The sequence below is a fragment of the Heterobasidion irregulare genome, assembly GCF_000320585.1.
Source record: "Heterobasidion irregulare TC 32-1 unplaced genomic scaffold scaffold_08, whole genome shotgun sequence".
Taxonomy (NCBI): Eukaryota; Fungi; Basidiomycota; class Agaricomycetes; order Russulales; family Bondarzewiaceae; genus Heterobasidion; species Heterobasidion irregulare.
In genome coordinates, this window is record NW_009258204.1 from 967205 (window position 1) to 979231 (window position 12027).

Sequence of the window (12027 nt, forward strand, 5' to 3'; positions counted from 1 at the left end):
CCATATACCGATCAGATCGCTGAACAGTTTGCAGCTCGCGCTTGCGGCGGCATTCTGGATCTCTATGTCGGCTATGACGAACGAGGGCTCGCCGAATCATCTCGCGACTTCACCACGTTCCAGACCCCATTCGGCGCCCACCGACTCGTCACCCTGCCCATGGGATGGACAAATTCGGTCCCGATCTTCCACGACGACGTCACCCACATCCTCCAGCCAGAGATCCCAGACACCACCATTCCTTTCATCGACGATGTCCCGATTCGGGGCCCACCGACCCGATACGAACTTCCGAGCGGCGGCTTCGAGACGCACCCCGACAACTCCGGCATACGACGATTTGTGTGGGAACACTTTCAAGGCCTCAATCGGGTGGTTCAGCGAATGAAGTACAGCGGAGGAACATTTTCGGGACACAAGGCGACACTCTGCGCAGCCGAAATCACGGTGGTCGGCCATCGCTGCACGTATGAAGGAAGATTACCCGATGAATCTAGGGTAGAGTCAATTATGAAGTGGGGACCTTGCAGGGATCTCTCTGACGTTCGGGCATTTTTGGGGACGATCGGTGTCGTTCGGATCTTCATTCGGAATTTTGCACACAGGGCGCATGCACTGACAATGTTAACGCGCAAAGATTTTCCATTCGTGTTCGGCCCAGACCAGATAGCGGCCCAGGACGACCTCCGGTCGGCACTTCTCGAATCGCCAGCCCTTCGGCCGATCGACTATGGGTCGGCAGCCAACGTCATCCTCGCCGTCGATACCTCTCAAATCGCGGTCGGCTTCCACCTCTGTCAATGCGCACTCGACAATCCGCGGGTTCGGTACTATGCTCGATTCGGCTCCATCACCCTTAACGACCGCGAATCGCGATTCTCCCAACCCAAGCTCGAACTCTACGGCCTCTTCCGCGCCCTCCGATCGCTCAAAATGTATCTCATTGGCGTTCGGAACCTGATAGTCGAAGTAGACGCACGCTACATCAAGGGCATGCTCACTAACCCGGATCTCGAACCCAGCGCCAGCATCAATCGGTGGATCGTCTCCATCCTCACCTTCCATTTCACACTTGTCCACGTCCCCGGCACCTCTCATGGCCCCGATGGCCTCTCCCGACGACCACCACAACCCTCCGATCGACCCGAACCCGAAGACGACTTTGACGACTGGATCGACAATCTCTACGGCTTCCTCCATCAGATCAACAACACGTTTCCCACCGCCAACTCAACCTCGACAACAGCCATCTTTACCTCCTCACTCATAGGCGACCTCCCGACCGATGCAGACTCCGACGACGAAGGCCCGACCATCGACTATTCGGATATCCCAAGATCGCAAAAAGCGTTGGAAGCCGAAGAACGCCTATGGTCGGTCCGCGACTGGCACCGAACATTGGTTCGGCCCCCTTCTCTCTCCGACTCCGAATATGCCACCTTCCTACGATATTGCACTGAGTTCTTTATCGCAGCCGACAAGCTATGGAGAAAAGACTCACACGGTCGACACAAGATTGTTGCAGCCCCCTCTAGTCGGATCACAATTCTCACTGCCGCCCACGACGACGTTGCGCACAAGGGTTTCTACGCCACGACTGCCTTGATCGCCGAACGCTTCTGGTGGCCGCACATGAGGCAAGACATTTCCTGGTTTGTTCGGACCTGTCACCTTTGCCAGATTCGCCAGACTCGCAACGTCCTCATTCCCCCGACCGTCGCTACGCCTGCACCACTCTTCGCGAAAATGTATATGGACACCATGCACATGCCGACCGCCGGTGGTTTCAAGTATCTCGTGCAAGGCCGCTGTTCGGTATCACACTACCCCGAATTCCGGATGCTCCGACGCGAAACAAGCTCAGCTCTTGCCGACTGGATCTTCGAGGATATCCTGTGCCGATGGGGAACACTGGTAGAGATCGTCTCCGACAACGGACCAGCATTCGTCAAGGCGCTCGACCAGCTAGCAAAGAAGTACCACGTTCGGCACATTCGCATTTCGGGCTACAATTCCCGCGCCAACGGCATCGCCGAACGACCTCACTTCAACGTTCGGCAGGCTCTGTTCAAGGCCGTTGATGGAGACCAGGCCAAGTGGAATCGTGCAGCTCATTTCGTATTCTGGGCTGATCGCATTACTGTTCGGCGCCGAATGGGTTGTTCGCCATACTTCGCAGCGACCGGAACCCATCCCCTCCTTCCCCTCGACATTGCCGAAGCCACATATCTTCTACCACCACCGACCACGGCCCTCAGCACCACCGACCTCATTGCTCGACGTGCCATCGCTTTGCAGAAACGCCGATCGGACCTCGCCCACCTTCGCAGCTCGGTAGTCGGCGCCCGTGTCCAGGCCGCCATCCGATTCGAACAACAGCATTTGGCCACACTTCGCGACTTCAATTTCCACCGAGGCTCACTTGTCCTGATGCGCAACACGGCCATAGAAAAGGCGCTCAATCGGAAGATGCGTCCACGGTATTTAGGACCTTTGCTAGTAATTTCTAGGAATCGGGGAGGAGTGTATATTTTGGCCAAACTCGATGGATCGGTCTTTGATCGGCCAGTTGCAGCATTCCGCGTTATTCCTTATTTTGCTCGCAGGTCTCTGAAGCTCACCGACCTTGAAGCCCTCCTCGACATCTCGCAGGAACGCCTTCGGGCCATGGAAGAATCCCAATCGAGCGACGACGACGCCGAAGACGATAGTGCCGATGAAGATACCGACACCAGCTCAGTCCGATCGGCGGAGGACGACGATGCGGCTTCGGTGACCTCCGACTAGATCCCACCCTCCCACCCTTCGCTCTCTTCGGTCGGTGACTGGGGACAGTCACGATTTCAGTAGGGAGGAGGATGCACAGATATACCCATTCCTTATCTTCGTTTATTCGTCACAGACATGGACTGACGCCCAATCGTTTCCACATCTCTTAGTACTTTTACCACCGACCGATCGCCGACCGAATAGTCGGCACTCATTTTCCCCATCACACCTTCAAGTACCAAGCCGCATTGAAGACTTCTTCCGATTTGCGCAAAACCATAGGGTTTTATGCCTGTGATGACATACTGAGGCTTCCCCTAATATTCCAATTTATTTTCTTCATTTGCCGAACGCTTCGCTTACAAGTACATTCACACAGTCATTTCGCCGACCGATTTCCCGAACGACACCTCTAGTCTTCGCCAAACGTCTCGTTCATCTCAGGACAGTCCTTTCACTGTTATTTTACATTTTGCTGTACTACCGACACCTTGAAACTACTCTACACATCGGGAACAAAGTCGCCCGACACCGACATTCCCGAATCCTCGGCATCCGACGAGTCTTCCACCAACACCACATCCGAAACCGCCGATCCACCCGAACACGCCTCAAGAACCTCCAACTCACCCTGCCACATCGCGATCGAACGTGCCAGCGAGGCACGAGTACCTTCGGCCACAGCAATGCGGTACCGAAGCTCCGACGCGATGCCTTGCGCGACGACAGGAGACAGGCGAGAGGAGTCGGGCAGGGCGGGGACAGCAGAAGAACGGGGACGGGAAGGGGCCAGGACGGTACGGGTGGTGGTTGGGAGACGCTGGACGGGCTTCCGAACCCGAACAGCTAGACAAGACGATGAGCTCACAGCCCAGCAATGACGAATTGACTACTCACCTTTAGTCCGCGCGATACTCTCGCCGACAGATCGTTCGGGGATGAGTACCTCGACCTTACGCTTCTTGGTCGGGCGCGATGGTTCCGGCTCCCCCGACTTTTCGGCCGCCTTCGCTTTCGACTTCCCTTTCCCCTTCGACTTCCCTTTGTCCTTCGGCATCCACCCGGGCTGGAAGCTACAGCCTTTCTGCTCCTTGGAGCACTTCGTACAAGAAACTTGGCCGGCCCTCGTGTAGCACCGAAAAGCTACAGTGGTAAACTCGGTGGCGCACCGATGGCACGCGTATTCGGCCTAGAAGAAAGAAGGGTCAGCAAGCAACAAAAGGCGGCAAGAGGGAGGGGACTTACGAGGACGTCATCCGGCAACAACTCCGGGGGATCCTGCAGCAACTTACCAGCTCCGTTCCGCTCCACAGGAGGCCGAACAGACGACATTCGGCCTGTGCCAGGACCCAGAGGAAGCACGACACGTCCAGCGGTCGGCGTCAGTTGACGCGCGAACTCGATGACAACGGCAGCAGCCGATTGCTTGCCCTTCGCGTCAGTCGGGGCAGCGGCGGCGACCGGGCCCACGCTCATTCGGTCCAGGGCATCGGTTGCGGACGCAAGCGCCAAATCATCGGCGGACGGGTCGGGATGAGAAGAGTCGGCGGACGGATTGGGACGAGAGGAGGACGCGGACGGATTGGGACGAGAGGAGGACGCGGCGGTAGAAGGAGAAGGGGAGCGAAAGAAGAGAGGAATGGGAAAGACGGACTCTGACTCCAGCTCGGCCAGCTGACGATCACCCTGTTCAGGATCGAGCGACCCGTTGAACATGGCCTCCACCAAGGCCTCCCGACGCCGCTGACGATCGTCTTCGGCCAACTGACGGGCAGCGGCAGCCCGCATCGCCTCGGCTTCCTCAGCCTCACGTTCGGCGACAGCGACCCGCGCAGCCTCCTCTGCCAGGGCCTGTTCTTCGGCCGCTTGTTGCTGTTTCTGCGCTGCAAAGCGCGCCGCACGCTGCGGCAAGATGCGCGAACCCCAGGCAAGCCAGTCGTCGGTGGCAACATGATCGAGGCCACTCTCAGCCTCGGCGACCCAGGCCGCGAGTTCGGGCACGTCCTGCCCACGCGCCGAACGATCGAAAACAGCCTGCAAGGACGTCAGCAGCCAGCAGAAGGCAAAGGGACGGACCGACTTACCACTCGTTTGGCGAACCCCTGCGCCCAGGCCTCGTAATCTTCGTACTCGGCGGCGCCGTCGGGAAGGGCGAGCATGTACTCCCCGAGCTTGGTTTTGAGGACAGAGAGGATGGAGGACATGTTGGAAGGCCGAAAGGATCGGACGAGGAGACGAAGCGGCAGGAGGATGGCGATGAAGGACTTAGTCGCTGGAGAATCAACGATCGGCAGGGGATCGTGGTCACCTGACAAAGCCCCGTGCCACTGCGCTCGGCAGAGGCCGCGATACGCGCCACCGCTTTTTGCCGACACAACTCTCACGCCAGCGTCTAGCTTGGGCGCTAGGACTCAGCCACCCCTTCACCTAATCAGTTGCCACGCCACAGGAGTTTGCCGGCTCCGCTTCGGTCTCTCTCGCACATTGACCCGGGTTTTTCCATGCCATCGCTCTTTGCCGATTCACCGCCTTTTGCCGCACCACTCCCATGCCTCAGCCACATACTCACCTAATCCGATCCCACTCAAGTTTTTTCCACGCCTCCACCCCAGTCTCCACGCCACGGGACTTTGCCGACTCCGCTTCAATCACTGTTGCGCACACCACAGCTAGTCTTCCCACGCCACTTTTTCCGCTCCAACTCATAGCCACCGACCACTGACTGAGGACAGTCAGGATTTCAGTAGGGAGGAGATGATGAGCATGCACCCGCGCTAGGGTCCGAGGGAGGTATTCGGGAAGCTTTGGGGAGACACCGAACAGCGCTAGACAAGTACCGAAGACGCCGACTATTACCGAACACGGTCGGTCCCTACCCGACCGACGACAAGCCACCGAAGGACGTTCGGCAGCACTTGGGTCAGTTCGCCCACACTTCACGTACTTACCATGACCGCATAGGAGTGTTACGATAGATGTTTACGAGATCGGAGCCAGTATTCCGTATCGGCCGATGTCCTCCGTGAGTCGGTCGGTCCTTATCGCTTATCTTCCTGACTTCCGCATGGTCGGTCAAACGCGATCTTGCACCATTGCTTGGCCACCCTGGTCGTACGATACCTCTTCTTTATTTTTCATTGGCTCTCCAACGCCTGTTCCTGCTACCTACGCTCGGGCGACGGATCCCGAACGTTCGGGATTTCGACATCACTGATTACCTTTTACCTTATCACCTTCGGAACCCATATGGACATCTCACCTACCTTCTTATCTTCTCTGATCGCTGGGGCTTGGCGCCCATTCGACATCTACTCTCATTTCTTGTTTAATATTTTACTTAGGGGCTCTGTTTACTATAAAAACCTACATACAACTCTGGAATAAACCAGCTTTCGCACCCCACAGTTCAGAGCTCATTCGCACTCGTTTCAACCATCGAAATCGTCTTCATCGACTCCCGAAAACTTGTCATCCTCGTCGTTCGGCCTCATTCGCGTTCGTACTCGTCTCTTCGCTCGTACCCCCCATCCGCCCTCGTATATTGTCAGAGTCCCGTGTGGCTCTTGAAGCACGTAGTTGTCGGTCGCGACACTACCTTCTCGTTACCGACCGAATCCCCGACTCGACCGACCGAACGTTCGGTCGGTGTTCGGCGCAGTCCCGAAACCGTTCGGGCGCTATAATCTCATACTCCCCGTTGTTTCTCAGTACGCCATCGCTTTCTAAAGTCATCACTAACAATTCCCTGTGTATTAGATACTAGCTCCAGCACCCCCTGCATTAGAGGTTGTTTTGGTGTTGTGCTCGGCACTTAGAGCCACCTCTAGCGTATCACCGGGGCACAGTCTGTAGACTTCTTTGCAGAACTCCTTGAATGTCTTCGTGGCGTTGGTGAAAGTGGTGAGCGATTCCCAAAGCTCGCAGGTGTTGACGTCCAGGAATCGGCAAGCGTGTTTCTTCTTTTCCTGGTCGTCTTCTATCGCTGATCGACCAAAGTGGAAGTCTAGGTCGGCAAAATATCGTCTCAATTCGCGGGGTTGATGGGGGTCAAAGGTCGGGGCCGTTCGATCTCCACGAGCGGGCATGGATGGAGTTGCCATAGTGATAAAGTCAAAGGTGGGGGAGAAGGTATTGTTTGCTAAGGTGATCGGGGATGGAGTCGCTGGTTCGAAGGAGCGTTCTAGTGCAGTTGGTCGTATGGTCGGCGTCCAGAAGACGGGGCTGCGTGGGATTAACGGAGAGATGGAGTCGTGGAGAGATGGTATAGGAGACGGGGGTGATTGTTCTAAGAGTGCAAGGTCAAGGATGGGGGAAATCGGTGAGAGTAACGATCGGTTCGGCGACGAAGGTGGGGTTAAGAAAAAAGTGGAGTCGGGTGGCGGCGAGAGCGATGGTGGGGATTTGAGATCAAGGTAGTGATGGTGGGATAAATGGTCTGGGACTATATCGGCGTCTCCGAACAAACTTCGGTCGGCAGAGGTTTCCTGCGTATTGAAGCTGTCGATAACTGTTTGTCGTTCTTCGCGCTCCGCTGTTGGTCGGGACGAGCGACGTAGATTCCTTGCGGTAATTTTGAATACTAACCCCTCGCAGTGGGCTCCAAAATGATATGCTAGAGGTGGCTCTAAGTGCCGAGCACAACACCAAAACAACCTCTAATGCAGGGGGTGCTGGAGCTAGTATCTAATACACAAGGAATTGTTAGTGATGACTTTAGAAATCGATGGCGTACTGAGAAGCAACGGGGAGTATGAGATTATAGCGCCCGAACGGTTTCGGGACTGCGCCGAACACCGACCAAACATTCGGTCGGTCGTGTCGGCGATGCGGTCGGTAATGAGAAGGTAGTGTCGCGACCGACAACTACGTGCTTCAAGAGCCACACGGGACTCTGACAATATACGAGGGAGGACGGGGGTACAAGCGAAGAGACGAGTACGAACGCGAAGGAGGCCGAGCGACGAGGATGGCAAGTTTTCGGAAGTCGACAAAGATGATTTCGATGGTTGAGACGAGTGCGAATGAGCTCTGAACTGTGGGGTGCGAAAGCTGGTTTATTCCAGAGTTGTATGTAGGTTTTTATAGTAAACAGCGCCTCTAAGTAAAATATTGAACCTGAAATGAGAGTAGATGTTGAATGGGCGCCAAGCCTTAGCGATCAGAGAAGATAAGAAGGTAGATGAGATGTCCATATGGGTTCCGAAGGTGATAAGGTAAAAGGTAATCAGTGATGTCGAAATCCCGAACGTTTGGGATCCGTCGCCCGAGTGTAGGTAGCAGGAACAGGCGTTGGAGAACCAATGAAAAATAAAGGAGAAGTATCGTACGACCAGGGTGGCCAAGCAATGGTGCAAGATCGCGTTTGACCGACCACGCGGAAGTCAGGGAGATAAGCGATAAGGACCGACCGACTCACGGAGGACATCGGCCGATACGGAATACTGGCTCTGATCTTGTAAACACCTATCGTAACACTCCTGTGCGGTCATGGTAAGTACGTGAAGTGTGGGCAAACTGACCCAAGTGCTGCCGACTCGTCCTTCGGTGGCTTGTCATTGGTCGGGTAGGGACCGACCGTGTTCGGTAAAAGTCGGCGTCTTTGGTACTTGTCTAGCGCTGTTCGGTATCTCCCCAAAGCTTCCCAAATACCTCCCTCGGACCCTAGCGCGGATGCATGCTCATCAACGGCATCGACTCACCCAATGACTATCACCTCCTGTTATAATTCACCCTCATTACTGAATGTCACCCTGACTTACCAACTTACCAATGTCCAGCAAATTGCAAGCCTTGAATGCAAACTATTCACACTCCAAACATGGGGCACAAGGGCATGTGAAATGGCCCAGACAGGATGTTTGGCACCAACTCCTTCACCAGCTCCCAAACAATGAGCAAGGACCAAAACTCTCAAACCTGAACCCCGACCGACCATCCCAACTCAGCAACTGCCCCTGGTACCAGCCAAGAATAATGCTCTGATCCACCTATATGCCAAAGCCCAGGACACCACCTATACACTGCCACACAAACGCAACATAGGAGCCCCGGCAAAGATACCCTCAGCAAAGAAGGATGCTCCGGTCTACAAGACTACGGCACCAATCTACGGTGAGAAGGTTGCAGCCGAGGTTTACAACAGGGCAATGGCCACTCAGGTGACGCTTACCCAGCACAAATTACTCTCCCTCTCTGCCAAAGTCTGTTCGCAAGTCAGAGAAGCCATGTTGGCACACCGATCACCTGCCAAAGACGCTAGCAATGTTTAGACCTTCTACCAAGATGCCGATCTACCCTATGCCATCAACGACCTTGAACCACCGACTTGACCGACCATCTCCTCCTTCATCAATGTCCTGCACCAGCTGAAAACACCTCCACCTGGTGTGATCATCATCCCCAACACATATGAGACATATTTGAGAAGTCTACAGTCTAGTCAGGTTCCCCAGCTATTGATAGTTGCTAAAGAATCATCTGCCCTAAGGTCCATCGTTCCCCTCATCTATCATCAGCAGGAAGTCAAATGCGTCATCAACCTGGGTTCATAAGTCATTGCCATGTTAGAAGGCATTTGCAATGAACTGGCACTCATCTACGACCCCGAAATCATCCTCAATATACAGTCAGCAAATGGCAAAATCAACTAATCCTTGGGCCTGGCATGCAACGTTTTGTTCCTCATTGGCAACATCACCCTATACCTACAAGTTGACATCATTTGGAACCTAGCCTACAGTGTTCTCCTTGGTTGGCCCTTTGACATCCTCACTGAAAGTATCATCAAGAATTATTCAAACAAAGACCAAATGATCACCATCAGCGACCCAAACATGGGACAATGAGCCACCATTCTGACAATCAGATAAGGACCCCCTCGAGTCCTTCACCGAAGATAAGTGGGTTTTCCCAACTCAATGAATTGATCCAAGATCAAGGAGAAGTTGCACTGATCATTTCCACCAATTATGATACCCCCAATTTCCCGCTTATTGAAGTGTCCTCAAATTTACATTCTCCATTTCCCTTTTGTCACGATCTCTGTCTCAAATACATTATGGCCTCCAATTTGGGGCCCGAAAATCATCTCAAAAACAATCTCGATTCCGATACATCGTTCTTATTTTCCTCAGTCATCCCCAATTCTTTCCATTCCACTAATATTGCCGACCCAGTTGCTATCTTTGCCGCCAAGTGCAAGTACAAATTGGTCGCACAGAAAACACGACCAGTCTTGGCCGACCTCCCTGAAAAGTTCCAAATTGTTTAGAACATCCTTGGTGACCCTCTTGCTACCCTTCCGACACTGACACCAAACCCCCCACCCTTTGTGCTGACCGGCAGATACACAGCCAAATAACGTGACCTCATTGACAAAGTCCACTCAGACAACTTCCTTTGGCTAGCCAAACGACAGCTCATGCACCATTTCATGTGTCTATAAGAGATGGGATTTGCCTAGGACGATTCGGAATGTAGACATCTCCGCGAGGAATTTTTTCCTCCAGTCAATATCCTGATCCTACTAGGCATTTACAACGAAGTGTGCCAACTTATCAAAACCAAGATTGCTGCTGGAGTCTATGAGCCGTCAAATTCTTCCTACTGATTGTGCTAGTTTACGGTTGTCAAGAAGACAAATAGCACCTCCACTGGCACCAAACTCCGAATCGTTCACAGCCTCGAACCCCTGAACACCGTCACTATCCAGCATTCAGGTGTGCCCCCATGTACTGATCAGATCACTAAACAGTTTGCAGGCTGCAAACTGCATCTGGAAAACCACCCCTTTGTATTAAGCTCTAATTAGTTCTATTTATGCATAATTAAGAAAGATTAGGATTAGACATTCTTAGCTTCCCCCCCCTCTAATCCTGTTCTAATTAGACATAATTTTCCTAAATTAGGAATTATTAGGATTGATTATAACTTGAAATTTCGGAAAAATCATAATAAATCAAGCATCACAGTTCTCATAGCCTTCTTATAGAGTCATGTCTATTAGAACAGTAGTTCAATACCTAAACACAGAATATACCTTATAGCAAACTTGCCTTCTGCCAGAGTTGAACCAACAACCTCATGTATGCAAGCACCTAGGACAGATGCTCTAAGCCACTAAGCCACAAGGTCTAAGATATGAACTTGGTAATCTAAATAAGTAGACATAATATAGGCAGCCTCAACATCTCTGATTTTATTCCACATTTATCTTTCCTCTCTCTTATAAATAAACAGGTCAATAAATACCTAAAAAGTCAGGTCTTTCAGGATTTATTTTAAACACTAGCTAAGAAGATAATAAACCAATGGAAAATAAATAATACATTTTATATAGGATAAAAATAAATTATGGCACTTACACAATTTAGATTGAGAATGTGTAAAACTATGATTGAGTGTAATATTCAATGGGACTCTACTAGTATAGACAATGCTATCTTAATTTGCAAATTTGATCAAAAACATGATTATAAATAATCAAGATCCAATAAGAGAGAGGGGTTTTCCAAATAGCCACTAGTGAGGTAGAGGGTGGGGACAAGAGTATATGTATGGCATGCCTATATATAAATAAGCACAAGATTGTTGGAGGTAATCTTAATATGCTTAGTGCACATATTTCCTATATGGCAGGCAAATATATCATTCTGGTGCCACATACCAATATGACTGTCTTTTCCACAGCCTAATAGCTAGAGGAAAATACCAAGTTTGAGCATCTTCTATATAACAAGGCAATAAACAATATCAATAGTTCTAAAAATTGTAGTATCAATAGTGATGATGATTGTGTGCTGCACAAGACAGTATTAATCACTGTACTAATAGACAAGGTCTACAAGGCTGCATATAGCATATCCCTAAGTCCAACCCACATGTTGTGTCCTATAATGACCAGTAGCAGGCATTGGCTAACAATAACAACTTTAATGATCTTGTGTGCAAGTCCAAGGTACCTAGGTCTTCATAGCCTCTTGTGGCAGCTGCCAAGCTGCCAACAAAGTGGCTGAGGGCATCAATGCACATTTCTCTCTTTCTATATCCCTTATAAAAGCAGCTGGAAAGTCAGCAAAAGAGCTACATGATAATGGTATAGGCATATATGAAGAAGAGTAATATGCTGAAATAGTATAGAATGTGCCACATCTTTACCTTCTTACTGATAGAGCAGTAGTACTTACTATTTCCTACTAATAATTAAAGACTTCTTAGTATAGAATTAGTGCTAATATTATGAAATTAGAAACCAATCCA

At 51.6% G+C, this 12027-nt stretch overlaps 4 protein-coding genes across 4 annotated transcripts; all 4 read right to left on the minus strand.

Annotated features, from left to right (window-relative positions):
• Positions 1 to 3271: 3271 nt before the first annotated feature.
• HETIRDRAFT_323965 (uncharacterized protein) lies at positions 3272 to 4557 on the minus strand (the record flags this gene model as incomplete). The annotated part of the gene is made up of 3 exons (XM_009550882.1): positions 3272 to 3615; positions 3667 to 3958; positions 4015 to 4557. 3 exons carry the CDS (start codon positions 4555 to 4557, stop codon positions 3272 to 3274), a joined length of 1179 nt encoding a protein of 392 aa, XP_009549177.1.
• Positions 4558 to 4667: 110 nt separating this feature from the next.
• HETIRDRAFT_224622 (uncharacterized protein) lies at positions 4668 to 4885 on the minus strand (the record flags this gene model as incomplete). Its single annotated transcript, XM_009550883.1, has 2 exons — positions 4668 to 4803; positions 4854 to 4885. Coding segments are annotated over 2 exons (168 nt in total), but the record flags the coding sequence as incomplete, so codon positions are not given.
• A 449-nt stretch (positions 4886 to 5334) lies between these two features.
• Positions 5335 to 5709, minus strand: HETIRDRAFT_323699 (uncharacterized protein; the record flags this gene model as incomplete). Its single annotated transcript, XM_009550884.1, has 1 exon — positions 5335 to 5709. A coding segment is annotated over one exon (375 nt), but the record flags the coding sequence as incomplete, so codon positions are not given.
• Positions 5710 to 6521: 812 nt separating this feature from the next.
• HETIRDRAFT_428664 (uncharacterized protein) lies at positions 6522 to 7574 on the minus strand (the record flags this gene model as incomplete). The annotated part of the gene is made up of 2 exons (XM_009550885.1): positions 6522 to 7393; positions 7502 to 7574. 2 exons carry the CDS (start codon positions 7572 to 7574, stop codon positions 6522 to 6524), a joined length of 945 nt encoding a protein of 314 aa, XP_009549180.1.
• Between the last annotated feature and the right edge of the window lie 4453 nt (positions 7575 to 12027).